The 26,858-nt window shown below is 47.7% G+C and overlaps 2 protein-coding genes across 8 annotated transcripts in view; one reads left to right on the top strand and one right to left on the bottom strand.

Annotated features, from left to right (window-relative positions):
- RMDN1 (regulator of microtubule dynamics 1) overlaps positions 1-8,249 on the bottom strand; it is a 37,383-nt gene extending 29,134 nt beyond the window's left edge. For 5 of the 7 annotated variants that reach the window (XM_016153149.2, XM_016153151.2, XM_016153148.2 and 2 more), the window contains exon 1: positions 8,074-8,249. In XM_016153149.2, coding sequence (XP_016008635.2) covers positions 8,074-8,202 — 129 coding nt within the window. In that variant the 5' untranslated portion in view covers positions 8,203-8,249. The remainder of the gene's footprint in view (positions 1-8,073) is intronic. The other 2 variants (XM_036232767.1, XM_036232768.1) reach the window with 1 other exon arrangement.
- A 4,709-nt stretch (positions 8,250-12,958) lies between these two features.
- Positions 12,959-26,858, top strand: part of CPNE3 (copine 3) — a 32,478-nt gene continuing 18,578 nt past the window's right edge. Inside the window, exons 1-6 of the mRNA XM_016153145.2 lie at positions 12,959-13,081; positions 20,150-20,289; positions 20,543-20,722; positions 22,008-22,082; positions 23,275-23,346; positions 25,641-25,724. Of these exons, the coding sequence (XP_016008631.1) occupies positions 20,158-20,289; positions 20,543-20,722; positions 22,008-22,082; positions 23,275-23,346; positions 25,641-25,724 (543 nt within the window). The 5' untranslated portion in view covers positions 12,959-13,081; positions 20,150-20,157. The remainder of the gene's footprint in view (positions 13,082-20,149; positions 20,290-20,542; positions 20,723-22,007; positions 22,083-23,274; positions 23,347-25,640; positions 25,725-26,858) is intronic.

Here is a 26,858-nt window from a genome sequence, read left to right as displayed (position 1 = left end):
TTCAAAACAAATCAACAGCAAAGCAGTAAAACTAAATTCGACATAATCTCATTTTTAACACTTAATTTTCTGAGTTTACTTGTATTTACTGAAGAGAAGCAAGGTGGGGTGGGGCAGAGGACACGGGTGTGCGGGGAGGGTGGATGTGTGTGTATTGCTGTCGGCGCCCAGAAAAAACGGAAAGAGACTAAGTTTTATCAGTGAGTCTCCTCGCTCCCTCCCACTGCTCGGGCAGGTGCACCCAGCACGCGGGAGGAAAGCTGCACACACGGTCAACTACAGCTTGAGAATTCGACCTCCCTCCGCTGACCTTGTGCTCAACAAACGCTGGCCTTCTCAGAGGCGGGGAAATGCACTGGGCGCCTGGCACTCCCAATTCTTGCTGTAAACTGCTGAAGTAACAGTTTACCAGTTGGATTCACGTCAGTTTGGTCAATGTGAAGGGCTCTCTGTTCATCTCTGGGAAAAGAGATAAAAATCATGTTTCTGGAATTAAAAAAAAAATCAATGAAAAGAGGACTCAGTGATGCCTCGAAAATACTGGCAACGTGTGAGACCGTCTGAGGCAACTGGAGTGTGCCATTTCGCCTCGTGCCTCCCACACCCAGCACGATGCCTTTCACGTGATGAGTCCTCAAAAAGTATCTGCTGCAAAACGGATGCGAGCGATCTCTTATGTCCTTTATTCAACACTAATTACACAAACTTTGAGCTAGGAAGAATTCAAAAACAAACTCGTCACTAGATAGAAAGGAATGTGTCGCCACCACCTCTTGGGTTTCCTAACTTCCTGTCAGCTCCTCCTCTTCTTAAATGTGGGTTCCCTCCGTGGTGGGTACGAGGCCCCCTTCTGGTCTTACTACAAATACTATGGACCCGCTCGCCCCGGCACTAGTGACAGCCAGGCTGACGGCTCCTGAATCTGCACCTCCAGCCCAGACCTACCAAATCGTCTGTTCCACGCCAACCTGCATATCTCGTCAGTCCCCCTAAGTAGCTTAAAATGTGATTCATCTCCCCCCCGAACCCCCACATCGCTGTCTGGAGGCCTACCCCAGGAAACAGCGTGGCCACTCACACCCCGCTCTGGCCAGAACCCTGAGCCTCCTCCTTGCCCCTTCCATGAACTCCCAAACCTCAGCTGTCAAGTCTGCTCCGTCCACCTGGGAGCTGCGAAGGCAGCCACTGTCCCCAGGGCTGTTTCATCAGCGAGGTCCACACCACCAGTGCTCACCTGTCTTGCAGCAATGACCTCTGATCTGGTCTCTGGCACCCACTCTAGCCTATCCGTTCTTGACACCACACAAAATTATTTTTTACTGCAAACCAATAAAATAAACATCCCTGTTTAAAACTCTTTCACGGTTTCCTATAACTTTAGAATCTCAGAAATACACATAATTTACAAGGTTTTCAGAACCTGGTTGTGGCAGGAACCTCAAAAACAGCCCCCAACAGATTCCCATTCATGATGGCCATGGGGGGCAGGGTGTCCCTAAAACGTCTCCTCCCAAAGTACATGTCAAATCTACAGCTACAAACAGAACAATGCCCTCTGAAAGAAACCCCAAAATAGGTGAGGGGCTCCTACACACCAAGTAAATGAGGAAAAAAAACCCAAGAGAAACGGGGAGGAGGGCCTGAGACGCTCTCTACAGACTCCACAGCAAACCCCAATCAGCAGAGAACTCACAACCCCAAGCTCCTCCCTGAGGGGCGAAGGGTTTGAACTCCACACAAGGCACCCCAACTTTTAAGGCCTGCACCTGAGACGAGCCCCCCCAAAACAACCTTAGAAAGCCAATGAGGTCTGCGTCCACGAGACCCATGGGTGACAGCGCACTGAGCAGCAGTTCTCAAAGAACCCCGCAGACTCGCCCACCCACCAGCACCGCAGCGGGACAGCAGACCGCCACGGACCTCCAGCCTTGCTGCCAGACAGGCCCACTGGCCCACCCTCTCAGCCACACCCGAGGGGCAGGAGTCTCATAAACACAGCTAGTGGCCAATCACAGTCTCTCCCACAGACCGAGGGCCGAGGGCCGACGGGGGCTAGGTCCGGGCTCTACCCCCGCCGCGCCCCAAGCTGTGTCTGAGAAAGGAGTCCATGTAGACGTCTGACTCCCCACTTTGGTGGCTGCCACTCTGAGGACGCATCCCCTGACGGCCTGGCTCTGGGGGCCAGCAAGGCTGTGTTCATGGTTCAAGAGAAACAGCAGGAAACGAAGAAACTGGTCTTAACGGGAAATCGCCCCAGAGCTCAGTGCAGAGGCGCAGACAGAAGCGCCCCCATCTCTGGCTTCCCCTGAAAAAGGCTTACTTCTGCATGTAAAAGCTGCTGCCTGAGGGTCCGCCTGCATCCAGGTAATGACTACGATGCCCCCCTTTGGGACACTGACAAATCGTGGCACACCTCGACTGGTGGGAGCCGCCAGGAATAAAGCAGACCGCCTGAACAACCACAAAGGCCTGACGACAACCGGGAGCCGGGGCAGGGCCGGCCAGTAAGTCTCAGCTCCACAGCGAACCGCGCCTTTGGGGCTGCGAGGGGTGCCCATTTTACCTGGTGCGGAGAGACCGCCGCGGAAGGCTCCCCTCCCCACAGAAAGACAGGGAGCAATATGCTCCGAAAGAGAGAACAAGTTAAAACTTAGGAAAATGACCTTCACGAAACAGAGAAAAGTGATTTACCTGATAAAGAGTTTCAAATAATGGCCATAAAGATGGTCACTGAGCTCGGAAGAATGGGTGAACAAAGTGAGAGTTTTAACAAAGAGAAAATATAAGAAAGTACCGAACAAGAGTCACAGAGCTGAACAATTACTGCACTGAAAAATACAACAGGGGGGTTCATAGCAGATCAAATAACGTGGAGAAAAGGACCAGTGAACTTGAAGGCAGGGCGATGGAATGCATCCGGTCAGAGCAGCAAAAGAGAAAAGTGACAACATCGAGCCAACGGATGTTTGTATGATGGAATTCCAGGAGGAGGAGAGAGTAAGGGGCAGAAAGTTTATACGAAGAAATGGCTAAAAACTTCCTTAACGTGGAGAGGAAAACAGACACCTAGATCCAGGAAACCCAGGGAATTCGAAATACAATAAATCTAAAGACTCACAAGATACATCATCAATTCATGTGTCAAAAGGTAAAGACAAGGAGAGAGTCAATGACACATTTAAGGAATCACACAGCACGGTCATGTGGGGTTTATTCCAGGGATGCAAACTGGTTCGATGTGACACACCACACTAACAAAATGAAGGCCAAATATCAAAAAACCGTCTCAAAAGATACAAAGGATTTGGCAAAATTCGACCTCTATTTGTGATAAAATGCTCAACAAGGTAGGTATACAGGGAACACACCTCAACATAATAAAGGCCATGTACGATAAGCCCACAGGTAACGTCACTCGACAGTGCAAAGCTGAAAGCTTTGTCGTTAAGATCGAGGACAAGTACACCAGCTGCGGCCACTTTCATCCGGCACGGGACCGGAAGCACTGGCCGGAGCAATGACATGAGAGAGAGAAAAAGGCATCTGCATCAAAAAGAAGCTGTCTATTTTTTGCAGATGACATGAGATTATATACATAAAATTCCACCACAAAACTGTTAGAATAAACATATTCAGTCAAGTTGCAAGATACAAAATCAGTACACAAAAGTCTGTTGTGTTTCCCTATATTAACACCAAACTATCAGAAAGAGAAATTAAGAAAACAATCTTTTACAATTGCATCAAGAAGAATAAAATACCTAGGAATAAATTTAACCAAGGAGGCGAAAAACCTGTGCACTGAAAACTATAAGACATTGATGAAAGAATTTGAGGACACAAATAAAGATATTTCTGGATTGGAAGAATATTGTTAAAATGTCCATACTGCACAAATGAACAGATTCAATGTGATCCCTATCAAAATTCCAATGGTGTTTTTCATAGAAATAGAACACGCAATCCTACAATCTGTATGGAACCACAGAAGATGCTGAATAGCCAAAGTAATTTTGAGAAAGAACAAAGTTGACGGTATCCCTCCCTCATTTCAAACTATAATATAAAGCCACAGTAATCGAAACATCACGATACTGGCATAAAAACAGATGCATATATCAGTGGAACGGAATGGAGAACTCCAAAATAAACCCACACATATATGGCCGATTAATTTATGATAAAGAAGCCAAGAATAAATAACAGGGAAAGAACGGTGTCTTCAATAAATGGTGTTGGGAAAACCGGACGGCCACATGCAAAGGAGTGAAACGGGACCCACCTCACACCATCCACAAAAATGAACTCGAAGTGTATTAAAGACTTGAACATAGGACCTGAAACTGTAAAACTCCCAGAAGAAACAAAGGCAATAAGTTCCTTGACATGGATGTTGACAATGATTTTTTGGGGCCTGACACCAAAAGCAAACAACAAAAAAAGCTAAATATAAAGCACTGGGGCTACATCAAACTAAAAAGCTTCCACCTTGCAAGAGAAGCTACCAATGAAATGAAAAGCAACCTACCAAATGGGAGAAAATATTTGCAAATCATATATCTGATAAGGGGTTAATACCCAAAATATATTTTTAAAAACTCATGCAATAGCCAAAAAACAAACAATTTATTAGGAAATGCGTAGATCTAAAGTGACATTTTTCCAAAGGCATAAAGATGGCCAACAGGTACATGAAAAGGTGCTCCACATCACTAACCATCAGAGAAATGCAAAGGAACATCACAGTGAGACATCGCCTCACACCTGTCAGGATGGCTACCACCCAAAAGAAAAGAAACAAGCGCTGGTGAGCATGTGGTGAAAGGGAGCCCTGTGCGCCGCTGCTGGGAATGTGAATGGGTGCGGCCATGATGAAAACAGAGTGGAGGGTCCTCGAAACATTAAAGACAGATCTACCGTGCGGCCCAGCAACCCCCCTTCTGGGTATCTATCGAAAGGAAATGAAAATAAAAACTCAGAAAGATATGTGCACCCTCATGTTCATCGCAGCGTTATTTATAATAACCAAGACATGGAAGCAACCTACGTGTCTGTAGATGAATGGATAAAAAATAAATGTGGTATGTATGTCTATGTGGAATCTAAAAAAAATAATCCAAACTCACAGATACAGAGAACAGACTGGTGGCCGGCAGGGGGCAGAAGGTGGCTAAGAAGGGAGGAGGGGGTCAAAGGTGCAAACGCGCAGCTCTGAAGTCAGTCCTCCTAGTGAATGTGCAGCATGGGAACTGTGGTCGATACCACAGTATATATTTGAAAGTTGTCAAGAGAGTAAATCATAAAAGTTCTCGTCACAGGAAAAAAACTGTGTGTGGAGACGGATGTTAACTTGTGATCATTTAACGACATCAAGTATCGAATCATTTGTACACCTGAAACTAACGTTATGCCCATTATTCTAAAAATAAATTAATCAATTAAAAATCAAGCGACCCTGGTGATCCCTGCCTCCTGATAATTGCTCCCTTGTGTAATCCCGACCCCTTAAATGTAGTCCGGACTTACTGACCACCTTGGGAGAAACAGCATGCAGAAGGGAAAGGAGCTATTTCCAAGGTCAAGTCAGGGAGACTGACTTCCGTCTCCGACACTCGCTCTCCTGTGTTCTGCGTGCCTGCCTGCCAAGGGGGAAGCCAGCCCCGTGGGGAACCGTCCTGGTGAGAAGCGGAGACCTCTCTGCAACCACGTGAGTGGGCCTGGAAGCAAATTTCCCATCTACCCCCAAGCTGAGCCTTCAAACTAGACCTTAGCAGCTAAAGAGCCTGATTTAACCTCACCAGAGACCTTCAGCTAGAGGCACCCAGCTAAGCCTCACACACATTCCTAACCAACAGAAACCGTGAGATAAACTTTTGTTTCAAGCCATTAGCTTTGTGATAATCTGCTGTGTAGTAGCAGATTCCTGCCTGACTTTTCAGCCTTGGCTTATTTCAGCTTATTCTCCTACTTCAGCCTTCAGCCACCCTTTCGGCTCCTCAACAAAACCACCTTTTCTTACCTCAAGGTCTAACTGTGCTACTCTCCTTACCGAAATGTGTTGTCCTCATCTTCCCTTTAGCTAGTTAACTCACGATCATTCTTTAGCTCTCATCTTTATCTGCTCACACCTTTTCCCCTGCCCCCCTTCAAAATCAGGTCAGGAGTCCTCTGCTCCCCTTTTCCTAACACTGAGCATTCACATTTACTCAGTGGCCACCTTTCCTTCTCGTCTGTAACATCCATTATGAGGGTTTCTGTTTCTCATGTTCATTATTCCCTCGGGGCTCACAACAGAGCCTTGCTCAGGGGAAGCGTTTGGTACAATGTGTTGAAAAATAAACATTCAGAGATGGGTGTTTTACAACAGACTGCAAATAGAAAAAGAGAGATGAAACGTCTCCCAGCCACTCAGAAGTAGCCTCTGATCTCCTGGGAAGGAAATATCTCTGACTCGAGTTACTGACATTAGATTTAGAGAAAAATCTGGGGAAAAAACGAAAACATAAAGGCCCGAAACCATACAAATAACTGGAAAGTTGGTAATAATACATAGTTCCAACTCTCTAAAAATGCAGTACACCTAGTGGGGAGGAATTTTGTAACTGCCTTTGGCTTATAGTGGAGTTTTATTTGAGCAGGTCCTGGAATAACTTTCTCTTTCAATGTCTTACTACAAGGCTGACTGACGAGATGCCATTAGAACCTAACTCCTGTTCATGTCAATCGGCCTGTGGGAAACCCAGTTTCCTTACACAGGTTTACCTCGTTTCACTGTGCTTTGCTCAACTGCGCTTCACAGGTGTTGCGTTGTTAACAAATTGAAGGCAGGACCCTCTCCACCAGCAACATGACGACTCGCTTCGCTGCAGAGTTCTGGAAAGGAACCCGCAGTATGAGGTTTGCCAGGACGTTGTTTTGTCAAAGTCCCAAGAACCCACCGAGGCTGAAGGAGCTCTCACTGTACTTTTTACATCTTCCTAGTTCCTCCTGATCCTGACTTTCTTCCTACTGTTTCTATCTTGCTCCTCTGGTTTTCAGTTTTTCAGCAGAGGCTATATGCTGCTAGCTCACGGGCTCTGGAGACATTCCACCTGTCCTCGATCTAGCTGTGTGACTCGGACACGTTATTTAACCCTGTTTGTTTCCTCTTTTAAAAAACCGTTAAAGTAACAGTTCTTACTTCATAGGGTGGAGATGAAGGTTAAATGAGGTAATGTTTAACACAACGACTGGTTATAGCAAGCCCTCAATAAATATTGGCTATTGCAGTTATCTAAACTATGATCACCTGAGAACTTGAAACTCGCCCACGCTCTCACCTGAAAACCTGAAGCTAACTGGTTTCACACTCAGGACCTCGCCCCTCCCGCTGCCCGTGCGTCTAACACATCCCACCCGGCTAGGAGGAGCTCGGAGGGAGGGGATCGAGCCTCAGCCTTTCACTGACCCCCAGCCCCACCCAGGAGCGCGAACGCCGCAGGCAGAGTGGGTATTTTAGAGTTTAAAAAAAGGAAACACCTAGTTCAAATGACAAGCATCACGTGCATGAACACCCACCCTCACCCGTCACCTCTCCTTCAGGAACAAACGGACCAAGGCTCAGGACAGCCTGACAGTAACGCCCAAACCGGCGCTGCACTCAACGTCCACCCCAACGCCCTTCCTTAACGTCATGCAGATAAAACAAGCAACTCAACTGAAAAAAAAAAACCTAAACGGTGACAAATCTCTGCTCCTGAGTCGGAGGGGTTTTCAAATTTACCCCACAAAGTTTCAGTCGAGCAGGCCGACAGCCTCAGGTGCCGTGACCGTACGTGGCACCACGGAGGGGGGCAATGACTTCACGGCGACCGGGCTCGTCCCCGCACGCTGCCTTCACACGGGGAGGCCAGAAGGGGACTTCTCCCACCCGGTTCGCGACAGAAGGGGCGGACCGCGAACAGGCGCGCACCCGCCGGTCCGGGAGCCTCGGGCACGCCCGGCCCGAGTGCTGTCTCAGGTGGCCACGCTCCCGAAGGCAGCGCGCGGCCGCCGGAGCCCGCGAGGGGGAGCGGGAGCCAGGACGGCGGTTACCTCAGAGCCGCCGAGTCGCCCAGGCCCGCAAGTCCCGCGCCTGCCAGCAGCACCTGTCAGAAGCCGAGGTCCCACAGCAGCGCCGCGTCCCGAAGGGAGAAAGCGCCAGAGCCGCGCAGCCAGCGCCATGACCTAGTCACGGACCTGACCCTTCACCTTCTGGCCGCAGAAGAACGAGAGGGGCGGGGCGAAAGACTCCCCTGTCCAATCCAAGGAAAGCGCGTCCCCCCACTTTCTGCCGGCGCCTCTTCCTGCTTCCGGCCCGGGGTTCCGGTGGGCGGGGCCTAAGCCGAGTGGGTGGGGCGTAGCGCCGCGCCTGCGCCTGGGGACTGGGGCCGTGAGGATACCCTTCTGGCCTCGGGCGCGTTTCTGTTCTGAGTCTGTGGGCATCCGTCGCGGGTTTGCACGGAGCTAGATCACCGAGCAAAACTGAAAGCTCGGAAACATATCCGAGACTTTACGTGCGCTAGGGAAAAAATGACTTGTTATTTACACTTCTCTGTTCTAAAGCGAGGGAAAATCTGGTACCAGGGGGCCTTTGGGGAAATCAGTGTTTGGAGTTGAACTGCTCCACATGAAGAAGGTGGAGGACGGGACTACAAGGGAGTTCCTCGCGGCAGGAGAGGAGCCAGAGGGAACGAACGACGCCTGCGAAGCCCTACCTGGTCTCCGAAAGGAGCCACTCTGAGGGCAGGCCCCGCTCAGCTGTGGGATGTTGGGAATCGACCCTGGCTTCCCTCTAAGCAAGCATTCAGCAAGGTCCTACTTCTCGCAGGAGTGGCATTCCTTCGGAGGGAGTGAAGTGGGTGAACACACAAGCAGCACATGGAGTACCTACTGTGTGGATTACATGAAAACTTTATGGGCGATGAGGCAAGATAGTCCTAGGTTTTTAAAACTTAGGTTGCATTTATATAGTACTCTTAATGCTAATACATAGTGAATTAACAAATACTTTTATTTCATTCGGTCTTCCAAACTATCTTGTGAAGTACAAGGACATATAGCTAGTAGATGTTAGAAGATGAACCCATGAGTCGAATGCTTCTAAATGATTGCTGCCTTCACCACGGCCCATTAAAGCATTTCTTTAGGATCACATCAGTGCTATTACTATTTTCTTTGTTTTAAAAGTATGTTTTAAAAATACACAGAGATCCTCTTCCCAACTTTTGCTGAGTCCTAGTCTTTTTTTCTTGAAACCATTTTTACATATTTCTGCTGGTAGTTACCTCAATACTGCTAAATATGTTTATGCTACTGGATGCCATGATAATCCTGAAATTGAGTTTTTGATATTTCAGCCAGAGTGAAATTTTAATGACATTTTTCACTTCGAAAAAAATTTATATTCTTAGAAAAGTTGCAGAAACTCTAATATTCTTCACCTAGATTCAGCCATTGTTAACATTTTGTCACATTTGCTTTATCTTTCTTTACCTATATTACATATAATATTGATGTTATAGTACTATTATTTTCTCTTGAACCTTTGACAGATTACAGATATCATGACTTTATGCCTTTTATGCCTAGAAACAGACATTCTCTTGTTTAGTTCCAATACAATTATCAAATTCAGGAAATTGACAGAATACTATTGATATTACAAGTTTTGCTTATTGTTCCAATGCTGTCCTTTATAGCAACTATTTTTCCTCCAATTCAGGATAGAATACTGATTATGTATTGCATTTAACTCGTGTTCCTTTAGTCTCTTTAAGTCTGCACTATTTTTCTCTCTGCTCTGCGCACACTCTCTTCTTTCCTCCAAAGGGCCTCAGACCTGCCCCTATGATACTGTCAGGATTCCTTCTCGTCCTTCCCACCTCACTCCACGATTCCTTACCTAACTATTCCATTCATTTTTCAGCTCTCAGCCCAAAGGTCACTTCCTCAGAGAAACTGTTCTTAATTCCCTCAATATACTTTCACATCCTTTGTGGCTTTGAGCATGTTTTATAATTTCATTTTTATATTTGGTATTATTTGTTAATCTGGAGCATATTTTGGAGCTCCAGTTGTTGATTTGGTAATGTGTGTCTTTGCTATACCATAAATGCAATGACATATCTGATTTTTGTCTATTACAGGTCTTAGCACTATTTCTTCATTCAACAAATATTTATTGCATATCTAGAATATATCTGGTATTTCAGATGTGAACAAACAGTTCCTAATGGAATATATATTTTAGTTGGGGAAAAATAGTAAACAAAATAAGTAAAAGGTATAACAGATGATAATAAATTCTACAGTGGAAAGTAAAGCAGGAAGCAAGCAGTATGGAACATATTTCTGTATAGACAATGCAGTTTGAAACAGGGTGGTGGCCACAGAAGACCCTCATCGAGGAATAAAGACCCAAAGAAGAGGCAGTGAGCCCTGACGGTATCTGAGGGCAGAGAACGTCATGTAGAGGGAAAGAAAGGTACAAAGGCCCAACCTGGGAAGGCAAGTGGCATTTTCCATGGATGGCAAGTCCACTGTAGAGCGAGTGCAGCGAGCAAGGAGGAGAGTGGTAAGACATCAGAGAGGAGTAGAGACCGGGAAGTGCAGGATTTTGTAGGCAACTGCAAGAGCTTCGCTTTTTTTCTTTGTATGCCTGTGTGTGACATAATCTAAAGGATATGTCCTTCTGATCTAATTTGAAAATAGATGGAAGGGGAGCAGGAAGGGAATGAGTTAGTAGGGTATTAGAATAATCTTGTAAGAAGTAGTGCTGGCTTGCAGTAGGCTGGAAGATTTGAGTGATCAGAATCTGGATATATTTGAAGGTGGAATTGACAGGATTAGCTGACAGACCAGACCAGATGGGGACAGGGTATGAGAGGAGAGTATCCAAGATGAATCCAGAAGTTTGGGCCCAGACAACTGGAAGAATGCTTCTCCATTGCTTGAGACAGAGAAGACCATGGGAGGAAGAGCTTTGGGGAGGAATCAGGAAGTTCTATTTGCACATTTGGATTTGAAATGCTTATTGTACAGCTGTGGTGGCCAGCCTCCCAGAGAGCCAGCAGTGGTCCTCACCTCTTGGATTTACTCTTTTGTGGAAACCCCTCTCACGTTAAATCAAGGCCGGTCTGTTTGACCAATAGAATACTACAAAGTTGATGGTGTATGACTTCTTGGGCTAAGCCATAAGACTTCTGCCTTGACCTCTTGGATTGTTTATCCCGGAGGAAGCCAGCACCAATGCCATTAGGACACTCAAGCAGCCCTGTTGAGAGGCTCGTGTAGAGAGGAAGTTAGGCTCCCACCAACAAGCAACACCACTGTTTCTTGCAAGTAGGCCACCTGGAAGTGGCTCCTCCACCCTGTGGCATGACTGCCACCTGCTCAATAGCTGACTGCAGTGTCATGAGAGAGGATGAGCCAGAACCACCTAGCTAAGCCACTCATAAATCCCTGAACCACAGAAATTATGAGAGAGAACAAATGTTAGTTTTAAACTTGGTGTAATAATCTGTTGACTGTGAACATGTCATTCACTGTAACATCCATTTAAATTTGCTCCAAGTGTCAAGTCCCATACGTGTGTGTTCTTTGTTTCTAGAATCTTGTTATGCCTGATATATAATACATGTCAAGTAAATGGGTGAATGAACAACATGTGTTGAGTAAATGGGTGAATGAATAAGAACATAGAAAAGAATTTAGACTATAGTTTGAGGAGACTGAATAAATAAGTACACTGAGTAGCTGTGGCACTAGGCATTGAAATGAGATTGCTTACTGGGTACTAAACACAAAACCATTTCCTTGTCTCTACTTCCTCCTATTTTAATGGAGACAAAGGTCATGAAGATTAGATATGAAAACTAAGTGGTCTAGAAATTTGAAACTGACAATTGAATTACTGGTGCCTGAGGACTTCCACTTAAGTGTAAAAACATAAGAATGTTTTTACATTTTGTTTTGTTTTAGTAAAACCAAAACAAAACACTTCTTCCTTTCAACTATGCTCCCAACACAAACGCCTTGTTTCTGCCCCTGCCACTTGCTGGGACCATTTCTGCACTGGCCCCTGCTTTCGCTCCACGGGGCTTGGATCACTGCGTGATTGGCTCTTTCTTATTTTTCAGGTCTCAGATCAAATATCACCATCTTAGAGAGACCTTCCCTGATCCCCAGTCAAAATAAACTCCCGTTATTCCCAAATCACCCTTACTACTTTCTTCATGGTAGTTATGGCTACCTGGAATCCTCTCATTCGTTTTCGATAACTTATTCCTTCTCTCTCTAGGATAGAAGCTTCTGTCACTAGTTTATCTCAAGATTAGACTAATACGTGGCACATAGTAGGCTTTCAGGACGTGCTGAATCCTCACTTGCACTGATTTATTTAAAAAGTATTTAGTTTTCATTTTTGGATTAAAAGTAAAGTTTTACTTAGGAAAGCCTATATTTCTTCAATCGTTTCATTTTTCATTCTGTAAGTAAAAAAATTATCCTTTGCCTATTTTTCTATATTTTAAAAATCGATTTATGCTTAAGATACTGACCCTTTCTTTGTACGAAGTTAGAGATGTGAAATGACTCCGGTGGGGCGCATATCGACGTTCTCTGAGCAAGAATGGTCAGGAGCTAAGCATTTCACTACTCTCATGCCGATTCTTCCTGGGTTCAGCTACTGGTATAATTTTCTCAAATAATTTAATTCTTGTACCCTTCAGGAATTAATTTTGGTGCACCGAACAACTTATTTTAATGCCCAAAGTCAACTTGGGGTTCTCGGTCAGCAAGCGATCTCCTAAGTAGCCCAGGAGCATCAGGTCAGCCCGGCAGCGAAGAGCAGGACTGTGTGGGCGGGTGCCCGGTCGGCCCCGCCCCCTCTTCCTGGCCGGCCCCGCCCTGCCCAGGCCCCGCCCCCGCCCCGCCCCGCCCCGCCCCGCCCGGTCCTGCCCCGCCAGCCCTGCCTGGTTCCGGTGAATCCCGCGGCCCGGCGGCCCTGTGGACCTGCTACCTCGTGTCCACCCGTGCGCGACTCCCGCTTCGGAGAGCAAAGGTGGGGACCTCGGCTCCGGCGGTGCGGCGGGCCCCTGGGCGGAGGGCTGCGGGGCTGCTCCGGGGCGGCCCGGGGGATGGGGGGGGGGTAAGGGGAGGGTTCGGTCCCGCGAGGCCGCGGCTGGCGGGCGGGGGGGGGGTGGTATTGGGGGGAGGGGAGGACACCCGAGGTGGCTGCGGCCGGGAGGAGTGATTGGGGGGAGGGGGGACGCCCGAGGTGGCGGCGGCCGGGAGGAGTGATTGGGGGGAAGTGGGGCCCCCGAGGTGGCCGCAGCCGCGGGGGGATGGTGGATTGGGGGAGGGGGCGCTCGAGGTGGCCGCGGCCGGGAGGGGGTGGGGGGTCGGGGGCGCCCGGGGAGCGCGCGCGCGCGGGGAGCAGGGCCGCGGCGGGGCCTGGCCGGGCGTGGAGGGAGCGCCGCGCGTCCGCCCCGCGGTCCCTGCCGTCCTGCCCCAGCGCTGCGCGGCCCACGACGTCTGCGAGCTCGTCCTCGCGGCCGCCTCCGCGGCGGGGGCGGCGCTGCACCCTCGCTGCCCATCGCAGCGTCCACAGCACCCTGGCTGCAGCGCTGCGCGCCCACAGCCCCCACTCTCGCGCCGTGGTCATTCTGCCTCACACGCGAGGAGACTGAGGGCCAGCGATTTACCATCAGGGGCGGAATTCGGGTGTCTCAGATTTCGAAGCACACACTTTGGGGCGTAATGTGAGACCATGACTCTCTGGGATAAGATGGGAACCCAGGCCTCAGCTGTGCTTTGAGGTTTGTGGGTTACATGACCTTGGGCCGGTTGACCTTTTAGGGTCTGTATCTGTATTTGTAAAATGGAGGTGAAATACCTCCTGTGTCTTAGGGTTGACATGAAGACCAAGGTCACGTGTGGACACTCAGAGTGTCCGGCACCGCGCGGACGCTCCGTATGGCCGCACGTATCCCGCTGCTGTCATCAGCTGGGGTCAGCACAGTCCCGCTCTGAGGCCCCAGCCAGGGTCAAACAAAACTGTGGGGCCCAGAGTATAGGTCCGGTAATGCAGGAGGGGCCACACGAGAAAGACAGTTATAAATACGTTAATCCGTGGTACCCGGGGCCCTTTTGTCACCTTTGTGAGAATTTTTTAAGAGGTGAACTGGAGAAATTCATTTTACTCTGGGCAGAAAACCCCCGAGGCCAGTCTGTGGGGTTGGACTTGCCGAAGGAGAGGCCTGGGTTCAGCACCCCGCGGCCTGGCGCGCCGCTCTCTTTCTGGGTTTCTGCTCGAGGCTTTAGTGGAGAGGGACAGGTGGTGTCAGCACAGGGAGCAAAGGGGGCTTCGCCTTTTCAGGGCTGCTTACTGACTGGACGCCTCTCCTAACTTCACCTCCAACTGTGCACTTTACGGACAGTGAACTCCATCTCCATGTGACTACAAGGCAACCTAAGGATCACACATTTTGAAACATTTGATTTTCACCGGCGCTTCCGGACGCTGCCGTACGGCCCTGACCATCTTCCTTCTCAGCATCTGCTGGGTCCCCAGCGGCTGTCAGTTCTTGGCACTGCAGCCAAGGACAAGGTCGCACTTTGTCTGCTAGTGTTAGTTTTCTTTCCTCTTTCGTTTTCTAGACTTTCTTTAGTTGGTGATTTATTATGCTAGAGAGTATGCCTGTCGGCAAAACTGAGAGTTAGTCTTGGATGTAAAATATGATTAAGTCACATTTTGACCTTTGAAGAGTTGTAATGACCACCACTGCTCATCGGGAACACACACTTCAGGTGCCATCTTTGTGTGAGGGCCAGAGCCGCGGTCACCGGGGGAACTTGGCAAATGCAGGACCTAGACCCGGTCGCCCCTCCACTGTGCCCACTCACCCTGCAGGCTGGCCACCTTCCCGCCGCCATCTGCCCTGCTCGTTCTTACCTGTCTTGGAAAGACTGCTAATCGGGTCGAAGTCCAAATGAATCTGTAGGATGTTTGCTGGAAGATTTGTTGAAAGATCGCTGGAGAAAGACGTTTAAATTAGCACCTAGAAGTAAAGTATCAGAGATTTTATTTAACTATATTATTTGAGTTTCCGCTATGATAATCGAAAGCAGACATGATGTATACATTTTGATAACATTATGATAAGTACATTTACTCCAACTATACTCCCCTAAATGTATTTGAAGAAGCCGGGGGCGGGGGAGGGGTGCATTCTTTTAGAGAAGATGAGAGACTGTTTATTCTTTTAATATATAACAGCTTACCAGTAAGCAGTCATAATTTTTAAAAGCACATTAAAATTAGTGTAATGGTTAAATTTACCAATATAAATTAGGCGAGTAGCAAATTAATATAGTTTCCCCATGAAAAAATAGAAGAAAATACTACATACTCACTTTAGCCAATCATTTTGAAATGTTCTCTTACCAAGCGGATGCATTGCATCTGGTTCCTGTGAAATTATCAAAGCAACGGTGTGGCTGTAACTTGCACTGTCACGAGGCCTCTAATTTTCTGGGTGTCTCATTCGCTGCCTGTGGACTCGAAGGCGACAGCACATGTTAAGATTGATCTCTGCAGCTGTAAAGAGGAACTCGTCTGTCCACATTTTCATCTGTTTAGAGATCAGGATTTTTTAAAAAGTGAGAATCAAAACAAGTATTTCCTGATGGTGTTGTTAAAACATGTTTATAAAACATCCGCGATTGCCCACTCCACCTTCAGCGCTCCCCTGCTTTATTTTTCTCGTCAGCACTTCCTCCTCCCTAGCATACGCCGCATTCTGCTGATTTTCTACCTGTCTCCCGACAGTGCAGTCTCAGGAAGGCAGGGGTGTTGGGTTCCGTTCATTCTCGTCTCCCAGAACCTTACAGGTGCCTGACACACAGGCAGCCTGTGAGTATGTGCTGAGTGAGAGTTCAGTGAGTGACTAGTACAGACTGGGAAGCGTTAGAGGTTGGCCTGAAAGTTAGAAGCAGCCGGAATGGATGTGCTAAGCAACCAGGACACGAACATTCTTGAAATCAGGAAATGTATACACATCTCAGCAGTCCACTTAGGCCTTGAGAACAAAGCGTCATGGTCGCTGCAGCTCTACACTGACAGGAGTTTCATGTTGCTTCATTGTGACTAGAGAGGAGCACTTGGTGACAGATGCGAAATGCCATCTTGCCCAATGAAATGGCTGTGCCCACCGGGATGAGGGAGCCCGGTTTTAGCGCAGGCACGCTGGGAAGCAGGGCAGCTGGGCCCGGTGAGAAGTTCTGACTTCTGATCGAGCAGCTGGCTGATTCTGAAAGTGCTGGCAGGGGAGCGAGAGCCCCACGGGACTTGTTTCCCAGGTGGCTGTGCCTGAGCACGACACCCAGTCTGCCTGTGGCTCGGCTGGCCAGCAGCTTCACCGAGGCTTTGTGATCTGAAAACTTTCCAGCCGAGCAGCTGGAACTTTCAGCAGGCGAGGGGACGCAGCCCTGATTTCTGTCATGGCAGTTTTGAGTGATTCACTTAGATGGCGCTTCGTGGCTCTCTGCGCCGAGACACATGGTAATGGAGTGAGGCGACTCTGAGGCAGTGTCTCTGCATCTCATTTTTATTAACCCCTCCATTGTTTATTAAATTATTAAACAGAAAATATAATCACTGACTATATATTAAAACTCTTCTGATAATCTTGGTAATCTAGTCAGTGACGTTTCTAAAACGTGTGTACCGTAGTCAAGGGATCAGAACAGTAGTGTAATCGGAAGCACACGTTAAGTCAACTGTGCCACCTGCTATGGGTCAGAACAAATTGATGTATCTTAGGGATTTTCTAGAGAAATCAGGACGTGGCCTCAGTTAATCGCTCACTTGGTACATACTTATTTTTAAAATTGAGAGTGATCAAGTCTCAAACTCTTCTATTAACTCCTGCTTTCCCTGATTCTGAATTTTCAGGCTGCAGTAGTATTGCTATTCAGATTTTATTCAGAATACTTCAAGAATCTGGAAACTTATTTTAAAAAAATAGTGACCTAAAGCTGATTCCTTGTCCTGCTGTGATATGAGCTGAGGGTTTGATGTGGAGGCTCTGGGGTAGGGGGTCCCCCTTCCTTGTCGTGCTGCCTGGACCCAGTGGGGTGGCCCTGTGTCTTGTTTGTTGAGGAGCATTGTTTTTCAAGTTATCAGGATATAGATATTTTATTAACAGTCTGAAGCAAAGGTACCTAACTAGTGGGATGATTATCCGTATATATTTTTTCAGATACAGTTTTTTTAATAGCAGAAGATGGAGGCTGAATTTGAGAAACTTTATCTTTGTCTTCCATTTATTTCTCTTTTTGGTTCTTATAAATTTTCTGGTATTTTTCTATTTTTTTTTTTTTAAATTTCCTTCTTCGCTAGTACCACTTTCTAAATATGTTCCATTTTCACTATAATTAAAGAGAATCATTGGACATTACTGGGAAGAAGATTTAGTAATTACCTAAAGTGACTGACTCAACTTAGATTTAAGCATTGAAGAAGAACTGAGGCCTGTTAGGACACGTGACCACACGCCGTGCGCCTGACACAGAACTGCAGGCCATTTTGGGGCTCTGATCTAGTGACCCTTCCCGTCAGTCCCCTTTTCACGCTGAAAGAAAACATATCCTTTTCTGTTTATGTGCTTTAATGCTTGACCTAATCCCCTACCCCCATTGCTAGTATCCCATGGCAGGGGTTAAAAAAATAGTGGGCCGCACTTCTTTGCTAAATACAGGACGGGCTGGGTGTGAACCCCTCAGCGAACAGTTCTCTGTCTCAGCTGGTAGCGAGAGCAGAGCTCCTGCAGACTGCGGGGCTGAGGAAGCCCACAGTGCCCTAGGAAGAGGCGGGCCACTGGCAGGGGACACGCTTTCTCGGCCTTAGGTCATTCACAGTCCCTGCGCTGTCTTGCTGTCTCGAAGAGGACCTGCCGTGGGCGCAGAGCCACCATCCAGCCCCTCCACTCCTTCAGCAAGTGGCTTATTCTGGTTACATCTATCTAAGAAAAATATTAATAGCTGTGGCCTGAATATTAATCTTGTAATTTTTAATATCTTATAATTCATTAATTTATACCAGGCTGAATATTACATTTGATATACTAACTAAAAAGCTGTAAGAAAATGAATTAGGGAATATTTCTGTTATACTAAGTAATGATTAACTCGAGAATATGGTGCCCTCAGGGCATTCTGGTGTGAGGAGAAAAAAATCTGGGTTCTTACCCTGACCTTGCCACCCATTAGCTTTTTTATCATAGGTAAGTAATTTTACCATTTTGGAGAAATTTTTTTTTTTCCCAATAGACACTGTACATTCTTTTGAAAATTAACAATGTGCTGACAGTCATCGGCACCTCCTGGGTGGCGGTGGAGGCTGTGCCTGCCAGGCACACCCTGGCCTGTGCTGGCGCCCCTCAGCCTGCCTGGCTCGCTAGGTTCAGAGCATAATGTGTTACTCGGTAGCACTTTGAAAACTGTAAAAAGCAAAACTAAAATTTATCCAGATGTGTGGCATCATTAACTGTCTTTCCTGTCCCCCTCTCCACCCTTTTAAGGGGACACAAATCCGGCGGCGAGTGGCCACACGAACACACGTCTCTGTGGGGGAGAGTGGTTCATCCCCCTGCCCCCCCCCCCCCCCACAGTCGAGCCCCTTGGGCCTCCCGGGCCCTGAGGCGCCGTCCGCACCGCCCGGCGCACGGGCTGCCCCGCTGCTGCTCTCCACCAGCGGCCAGGTCCCGCCTCTGCTTTGGCCGCCCGGCCCCTTGCAGGGCACCGAGAGGACAGCCAGCTAAGACTGCAGAGCGGGTGGGGCTCCCTGTGGCCGTCCCCGCCATGAGCACAGCCGGGGGCAGTCAGACCCGGACGGCAGCAGCCAGGTCGCCCTCCGCAGTGTTTTCGGAGGGGCCCTTTACCACCCCGAGAAGCACTGCCCAGGGCAAGCCCGGCTGGTGCTGCGGGGCCCCCATGCCCCAGGCTCGCCGCGGGGAGACGCGTAGGGAATCCCGCGCCAGCAGGAAGGGACCTCCTCCTCTCACAGCTAAGGATGGGAGCTGACAAGGGCATCGGGGGTGGGCACTGACTTCCTTCCCAGTTGTTTTAGGACAGTGAGTCACTGTCACTGGCCCCGGGCCCCTCCCCTATGTACCCACTACGCAGGAGCTCAGGTAAACCACCTCTTCTGAGAGGATTTAGGGAAATGTAGCACTCATCTATCCTCAAGGCCACGTCCTGATTTCTCTAGAAAATCCCTAAGATACGTTGATTTGTTCTGACCCATAGCAGGTGGCACAGTTGACTTAATGTGTGCTTCCGATTACACTACTGTTCTGATCCCTTGACTACGGTGCACACGTTTTAGAAACGTCACTGACTGGATTTCCAAGCTTCTCAGAAAAGCAGTTTGTGAGCAAGGAGGCCCCACGCTCTGCCGCGGCCCCGTCCTCTCGTGTCCCGATGGAGCTGTTTCTTGCAAGTCCCGAGGGAGGATGAGGCGTGTTTGCTGGACGCTCTCTGTGGGCGCTGGGTCTGTCGGCCTTGTCTGCACCCTGGAACCACCCGAGAGACTGAGGCCCGGGTCGCACCCTGAACCAGGGTGTGTGTGGGGGCCTCCCCGGAGGTTCTGGTGAGCGGCCCAGATGAGACCCCCACTGTAGAACGAGCGAGGGTGGGGAGGGGACGGCGTCTCTGAGGTCTTTTCTTCCCCAGGTTTGGGTTTTAGCTCATATTCTTTGAAAACAGAAAATATCTCACTTAGTACTTTGATAGATGAATGAATGAATGAATGAGTGAACATACAGTTAAGGTTGCAGTTCAAAGTGTTTTCTTTTGTAGCCGAATGCTACTTGGACCTTTTCTGATTGGTAGAATTTATCGCGAAGTGGAAAGGAGATTAGCGTGTCTTTTTGCTGTCAGAGGCGTGGGGGGTCCCTGCAGTGAGGCCCGTGCGACTGCAGCAGCCCCAGGGGCGCCCGGATCGCTGGAGGCGTCCCCGGGCTTGCCGCCGCAGGCCCACACCGGGTCTCACTAACGCCGCTGCTCCGTGAGGCGCACGCTTCAGGGCCAGCTCACTGGCTTTCTCATCTCCTTGCTTTTCTCACAGCTCAAGAGATGGCTGCCCAGTGCGTGACGAAGGTGCAGCTGAATATTTCCTGTGACAACCTTCTGGATAAAGACATAGGGTCCAAGTCGGACCCTTTATGCGTATTATTTTTGAATACGAGTGGCCAGCAGTGGTATGAGGTAATATTAAATACTTCAGGTGAAAAGCTCTTTTGACAACATGGAGAATTTAAAAATGTTAAAGATACTCAAACCATCTCATCTGTGAATGCAGTTTTTGGGACAAGTCAGTCCTTGATTGTGGAATTTTTATACACATGTAGAAACTTCCTTAACTATTGTGACTGTGTTTAGTTAGAGGTAGTACATGACGCTGTCGAAATGCAAGTCCGCCTTGATCTGAAGAGACCTTTTTGTTTTGGGGCGGGTACAGGTTGAGCGCACAGAGAAGGTCAAGAATTGCTTGAATCCCGCATTTTCCAAGACTTTCATTATTGATTACTACTTCGAAGTGGTTCAGAAATTGAAATTTGGGATTTATGACATCGACAACAAGACTATCGAGCTGGGTGATGACGACTTCTTAGGGGAGTGCGAATGCACCCTTGGACAGGTGAGTGCACATCGCTGCTGTGCTTGCTGTGACGTGTCTAAATTTTAACCAGGGAGCTGGGTGTTTTGGTAAGTGCTCAGAGTTTACTTTTTCAAGCTGAAAACCATGTCGTCACCCTAAAGACGGTGTTCACACAGCAGTGCGCTTGGCTCGAGCAGCCTGGGGTGACTGCTGTTTCTCATAAGGCTGGGGCCACGTGTTTTGGCAACGCCTGCTAATCCTTTTGAGTTAGGGGAGTTCATTGGGCATTTCAGTAAGTGATGCCACTGCTCTGGACGCTTTGTGTGCTGCTTACAGACTTCAGTACAATTCTGTTCTCATGATTAAATCATAAAAGTAGCAGCGGCCTCTGACAACCTAACGGGCGCAGCTGGTACTGCGATGGCCGTGCCACGCGGGTCCCCGCTCACTCCTCCTGAGCGAGGAGCTGCCGCTCCCCAGGGAGCCTCCTCCGCGCCTGTGCTCCCCGAGTGCTCTCTCCTGCCACTGCCTGCAGACCCCCTGCCGTGTCGCCCTTCCGGAACAGGACAAACGTGGTCAGCTAGGGGGTGTCCTGTCCTGCTCAGCCGGACCCCTAAGGCGAGGGTGCAGCTGTCTGCCCAGAATGGGGACGGCTGTGGGGGAGGGGGCCTTTTTTTTTAGTGGGTAACATTTATTGTTCAAATTTGTCTTTGAAGAGTTCGTTTTTCAGTGTTGAATTGTTTGTGGTCTTGGCGTTTCCTGTGTCTCAAGGACAATATGGAGATGATCAGTTTTTTAAAACTAATAAATAGTATCAAAGAGAAAATTAAAGAAGTATTTGTTTTTGTGGAAAAAAGTGTAGCTAAAATTAAAATGAATTTGAGAGCTATGTCTGATTAAGAGTACCTAGGTGTCCTGTATTATTCTGATCACAATGGTGTTTTGTGGGGGTTATGTATGAAACGTACGTGTCAGGTGAGAGGCGGGATCCCCCTTGCCGAGTGTCCTGTAGGGGGTTCAGCTCAGAGAGCTGTGCTGCTGGGAACACCTGGCTGTCTCTCCACTACTTTGACGCAGGACAGAGACACTGGTGGCGGGCCGCGGGGGGGGGGGGGGGGGGTGCCGGGATTGGGTCCTGGCAGACGGTCTCCAGTGGGTTTAAGCGTGTCCATGCATTTTATAGTCATTCCTTCTTTAAGGAATGGACTTAATGCGTCCGTTTTTAATGACCTCGGGTGAACTGCCACTCTATCTAGAAACCATTCAGTTTAAAAATTAACATGATGAAGTGAAATACCTCTGCACCGTTTTCTAATTTTAACAGATCGTGTCCAGTAAGAAGCTAACACGACCCCTGGTGCTTAAGAACGGCAGACCCGCGGGGAAAGGCAGCATCACGGTAAGCCGATGTTCGTCTTTCGCTTTGAGAGGTTCATGTGACGGGACGTGTGGAAACTGTCCCCGTCAGACCCCCACCGCCGTGTGTACCGTGAAATGCTGAGTGGCGCTCCCCATCCACCCTCTCCTCACGGCGCTCACAGATGCGGGGTGCCCGTGGGGCCAGGTGCAGTGCGGTGATGCTTCCTCGACCCCATGGAAGCCTAAATTTCCAAGTTAGAGAGAAACTACCTAATCATCTGAATGGATCAGTTTGACTCTCTACAAAGCAAAGTGGTCCCCTTGACGTGACAGAAACTTCCCCGACGGACTATTCTACGCAGCTCTCGTACTGCGACAGGCCCTGGAGCCCCTCCCTGCGGCTGGGTCTTTCTGCACCTGCTCTCTGCACCTCCTCCCGCCTGGCTGTTCACTGCTGATTACGGGTCCTGGGCAGATGAACATATGAGCCTTGTCCTGTGTCAGATTTCAGTTCATGCAACGACCCGCTTTGAGTTTCCCACCTGCTAGAGCTGTGCAGACTTCTGCTGCCAGGAGCCGCAGCTCTGGCTGGAGCTGCCTGTGGGAGGGAGGCGGGCTGCCGGGGGCCATGTTTGAGGGCTGCTGTGATTATCAACATGTATCTCCGAGCAGCTGCTTTGCTCTAGTTTAAACTTCCTGAAACAGGAATGTTGGCTCTGTTGGGGTTGTTGACTTCTGTAGCACAGAGAACTATCACGAATTAGCTCGATGGCTCTTGGAGCCATGACAGCCTGGGATTTGTTTTTAAGTAGAATAAGTCTTTCTACTTAAAAAGTTAAATTGGATGAAAAACGTTAGCCTGATATTTCAGTTGACAGTGTTCTGGAGGTGTGACTTACCTGTCTCGGCGTTTGAAGAGCTTTAGCTGGTGGAGTGATGTTTTCCAGGGCTGAGATTTTTCACTGGAATGGGGGCGGCTCCAGTTTGGGCAACAGCATCTAAAAAGGATGTGGCATAAAGCAGATTTGGTGTATTTAGGGGAAAATGTTTATTTCACACGTATAAAAGATACAATGATAAGTCTAACTGTACAGTTTAGTTATGAAACATTTTAGAATTCTTTTATATTAGTATAGACTTTATATGCTATTTAGATAACAAAATAAATCAGTACTTCCTGAGTCTATCAGAATCCCTAAAACACTTTCTTCTACTTACTTTACTACTTGTAGATTTCGGCTGAAGAGATAAAGGATAACAGAGTCGTCTTGTTTGAAATGGAAGCAAGGAAACTGGATAATAAGGTGTGTTGGCGATGCAGATTTCAAGGAGGATATCCTGTTTTGCCTCGCACAGATTCCTGTTTGAGAAAATAATAATGTCATCATATGAACTCCATCATCCGAGCATCACTTAGAGTGTTAGCTATTTCCAAATTCTGCTCTCGTGTGTGTGTGTGTGTGTGCGTGTGTGTGTGTGTAAGCAGCACCCATTTCCCTTTACGTCTTTCCTCTAGATGTAATCGTTTCTCTGGCGTAAAAGAGGAGTTATTACAAGCATTCATGTTGTCATAAAGACATCTGAGAGCGTGTACTTGGATCACCTTAGGGGAAAAGCAAAGATTTCATGCTTTATGAATTACAGAATTTCCTCTTTGCATTCAAAACTCAGTATTTTTCATGAAGGGTGAGTACTAGTATATAATACCACAACAATGTAGCATATAGCATGGGCTGGAATAATTCTGAGTAATTTAGTACTCATATAATCCAATTAGTATTCTTCATCATTTAAATTTACATTACAATTCAGTTTTTAAACATCTTAGACTAGGGTTTTTTCTTTTTCCCCCAGAAAAATTTAAACATACAAAAATAAAATAGTATTTTAAAAAGAAATCCCAGGTCTCCAGCACCCATCTTCATCCACTACCACTCACGACCCGTTCTGTTTCCTCTCCACCCCATCTGCTGCCCTCCCCCCGATGTCATACCATGTCACTGGTGTCTGTCTAAAGACTCTAACACATGCAATTGGGTGGTATGTCTCTTAAAGCTTTTTAATCTATAAATTATCTCCTTCCTTTTACTTCTGTCCTCTCCCCCTCTCTCCCTCCTTCCCTCCCTCTCATCCACCCCTCCATCCATTCTTCCATCCTTTGTGGACTTTATTCAGTAAAGAAACTGTCGACTCTCTCCTGTGGAAGTTTCCATAGTCTGTGTGGCTGAGTAAATCTCTGTGATGTTGTTTAATATGCTCTTGTCTCCACCTTTACGTCCTCATTTCTATGCGCAGGTAATCGGACCTAGAGGTACAATCTGATGGTATTTTGAATTGTTCAGAGGTGGTGGCCCATGATTCCATCAGGAGGCTCACATTGTTGGGTCGTGTCTTTTTGGCATGTTAGTCACCACTGATGATAGCTACCTAGATATGTTATTTTACTAAGGGTCTGTAAAATAGTGATATTCTCAGGCATCCGTTGCTTCTGCATTTATTAGCGAGAATAAGTATTCTCTACATTTAGTATTTATTCTGATAGTTTGTACAGAAAAAGCAAGTTAAAATGTTTGATTTTTTCCCTATACTTATTATTTTTCAGAATAATAAATTTGTTCCCTACTATTCTCTGCATGTGACCAGAGAGTTAATCAATGAGATTAACTGTTATTGATGCTCAGAGAGTCCCTGTGGGGACCTCTTACAGTTCGTCCGTGAGACCATCTGGCACAGCCCAGGGATCTCTGGGTGGTGACCCGGCTCTGTGGGTGACAGCTGCTCCGGGCTCATTTCCGGCCCTGGCTGGCAGACGCCCTGGAGCCTGCCGGCACGTGGCGGAAGCTGGCACTGCGGCCGCGGCCGCCGCCTGGCTGCTGGTGTGCCTGGGGCCGCTGTCCGCGGTCTCTGGGGCTCGTCGGCACCCGGACACGGGAAGCCGTTTCTTTTTTTAAAGCAAAACTAAATTAGAAATGTACACAACTATTTCCAGTATAGATATAGAATCACCTGGCTTTACTTCGTGAGTTCTGTACTTACACCTCTTTTCTATTATGCTGAAACCTTGGTCCCTAAAGATTAATGTAATTGCTTCGCTTTATTCTTTTTTTTTTTTTTTTTATGCCTACAGCACCTGGTCTTCCTAGGTGGTCTCCCATCCAAGTACTAACCAGGCCCGACCCTGCTTAGCTTCCGAGATCAGACAGGACATAATTGCTTCTCTTTTGTCTTCTCTGACATTTGATGGTTTCAGAATAAAAGTATCCACATGATGATTAGAATATTTTCACCAAGAACAGTTTGAGCTTTCTCTGAAGTTCTTTTTGTCCTCAGGGTTATACCCCGGATGAGTAACATAGTCAGATTCTTATGTTTTAAAGAAATAATTCTTCTCTGAATGGTTATGCTGTTGCATTGACATATAGTTGAATTTTCCTTTTGCCATTTAGAAATTGTTTTTTTTCCCCTCCGAAAAAAATTTGATTTAATTTTGTTTTATAATCATGTAAAAGATTTACGTGGTTCCAAAGCCAGATCTCTAAAACAAGTGGTTTCATTCGGTTTCAGAGGTGAATAACTGCTTTTTCTTTTTTAACCATAGGATCTCTTTGGGAAGTCAGATCCGTACCTGGAATTCCACAAGCAGACATCTGATGGGAACTGGCTCATGGTTCACCGGACAGAGGTGAATATCTGAAGCTGAAAAGTCGAATCACAGTTTCCTTTGGAATTATAGTAATCTGAATTTTTAAAAATTGTTTTTATAAAAACATCAGTCTGAGTTCATATGTATAGAGCTAGAAACACAAGGTCAACGTTCTCTTTTTTCTTTTGATGAGGACGTGCTACCATGCTTCATTATTAGTAAAGTTTTCTTCAGAAATTTAAAACCCTGTAAAGAACACTAAAATGTATACCCTACACATTTGTACCTTTGCCTGCACGTCTCACACACACATGCATGTACTCACACTCATCAGCCAGTACCCCGTCCACCTTCAGATGGCCCCGCCGTCCCACGCGAGTCTGATGTGTGTATGGTTTTGTTCTGTCCAGGATCAACCAAGGTTCACATTTCGCATTTGGCTGTTACGTTCCCAACGTAAGAGTCTTCTCCCTGCCTCCCTTACACTTTGCTGCCGTCGAATCTCTTAAATAGTCGAGACCAGTGTGTCCAGCATTCTGGAGTCTTGTTTCCTCACAGCTAGGTCCAGATCAGATGCTGCTGTCACGCTGCCCAGTGCTGATGACGCCAGCCTTGGCTCTGCGGTTACGCTGGTGACCGAGTCCTGGGTGGTGTGTGGTGTGAGACTCTGAGGCTGTGTCAGTGACCTGTTCCCCAGCATTTCACCCAGAGGTTTTAGCGTCTGTTGATGATACATACCTGAATCGATTATTATATTGGGGTTACAAAATGGTGATTTTTTTTTTCTAAACCTTCCATTCCTTTTCATGTATTCGCAGATACTCTTTCATCTCTCTTCTCTCACTCTCTGTTTTTAGTATCATTGTAGACTCACGGGTTGTTATAACATAGTGAGTTCATTATGTTATAATTCATTACTGTCATTCCTGCTGCTCAGGTTAACCCAGGTTTGGCCAGGGCAGGCCTGCAGACGGCTCCCGGCTCTTGAGCATGACCTCGCCCTTCGGCGCTCGTGTTTTATGTTGACATGTAGTGCGGTGACCTGCGCTTGCCCTGGCCCGGGCCTGGAACGAGCGTCGCCCTGAGCAGCACAGTCCCTTGCAGGGGAGGCGGTATTCAGACCCCAGGCCTGAGGCTGATGTACCCGCTGCTGCTGGAATGCTGCTGTGTTTT

This window comes from Rousettus aegyptiacus, unplaced genomic scaffold (genome assembly GCF_014176215.1).
Source record: "Rousettus aegyptiacus isolate mRouAeg1 unplaced genomic scaffold, mRouAeg1.p scaffold_m13_p_15, whole genome shotgun sequence".
Lineage (NCBI taxonomy): Eukaryota > Metazoa > Chordata > Mammalia > Chiroptera > Pteropodidae > Rousettus > Rousettus aegyptiacus.
Note: the sequence above shows the minus strand (reverse complement) of the source record. Positions and strands in the feature narration are given on the sequence as shown.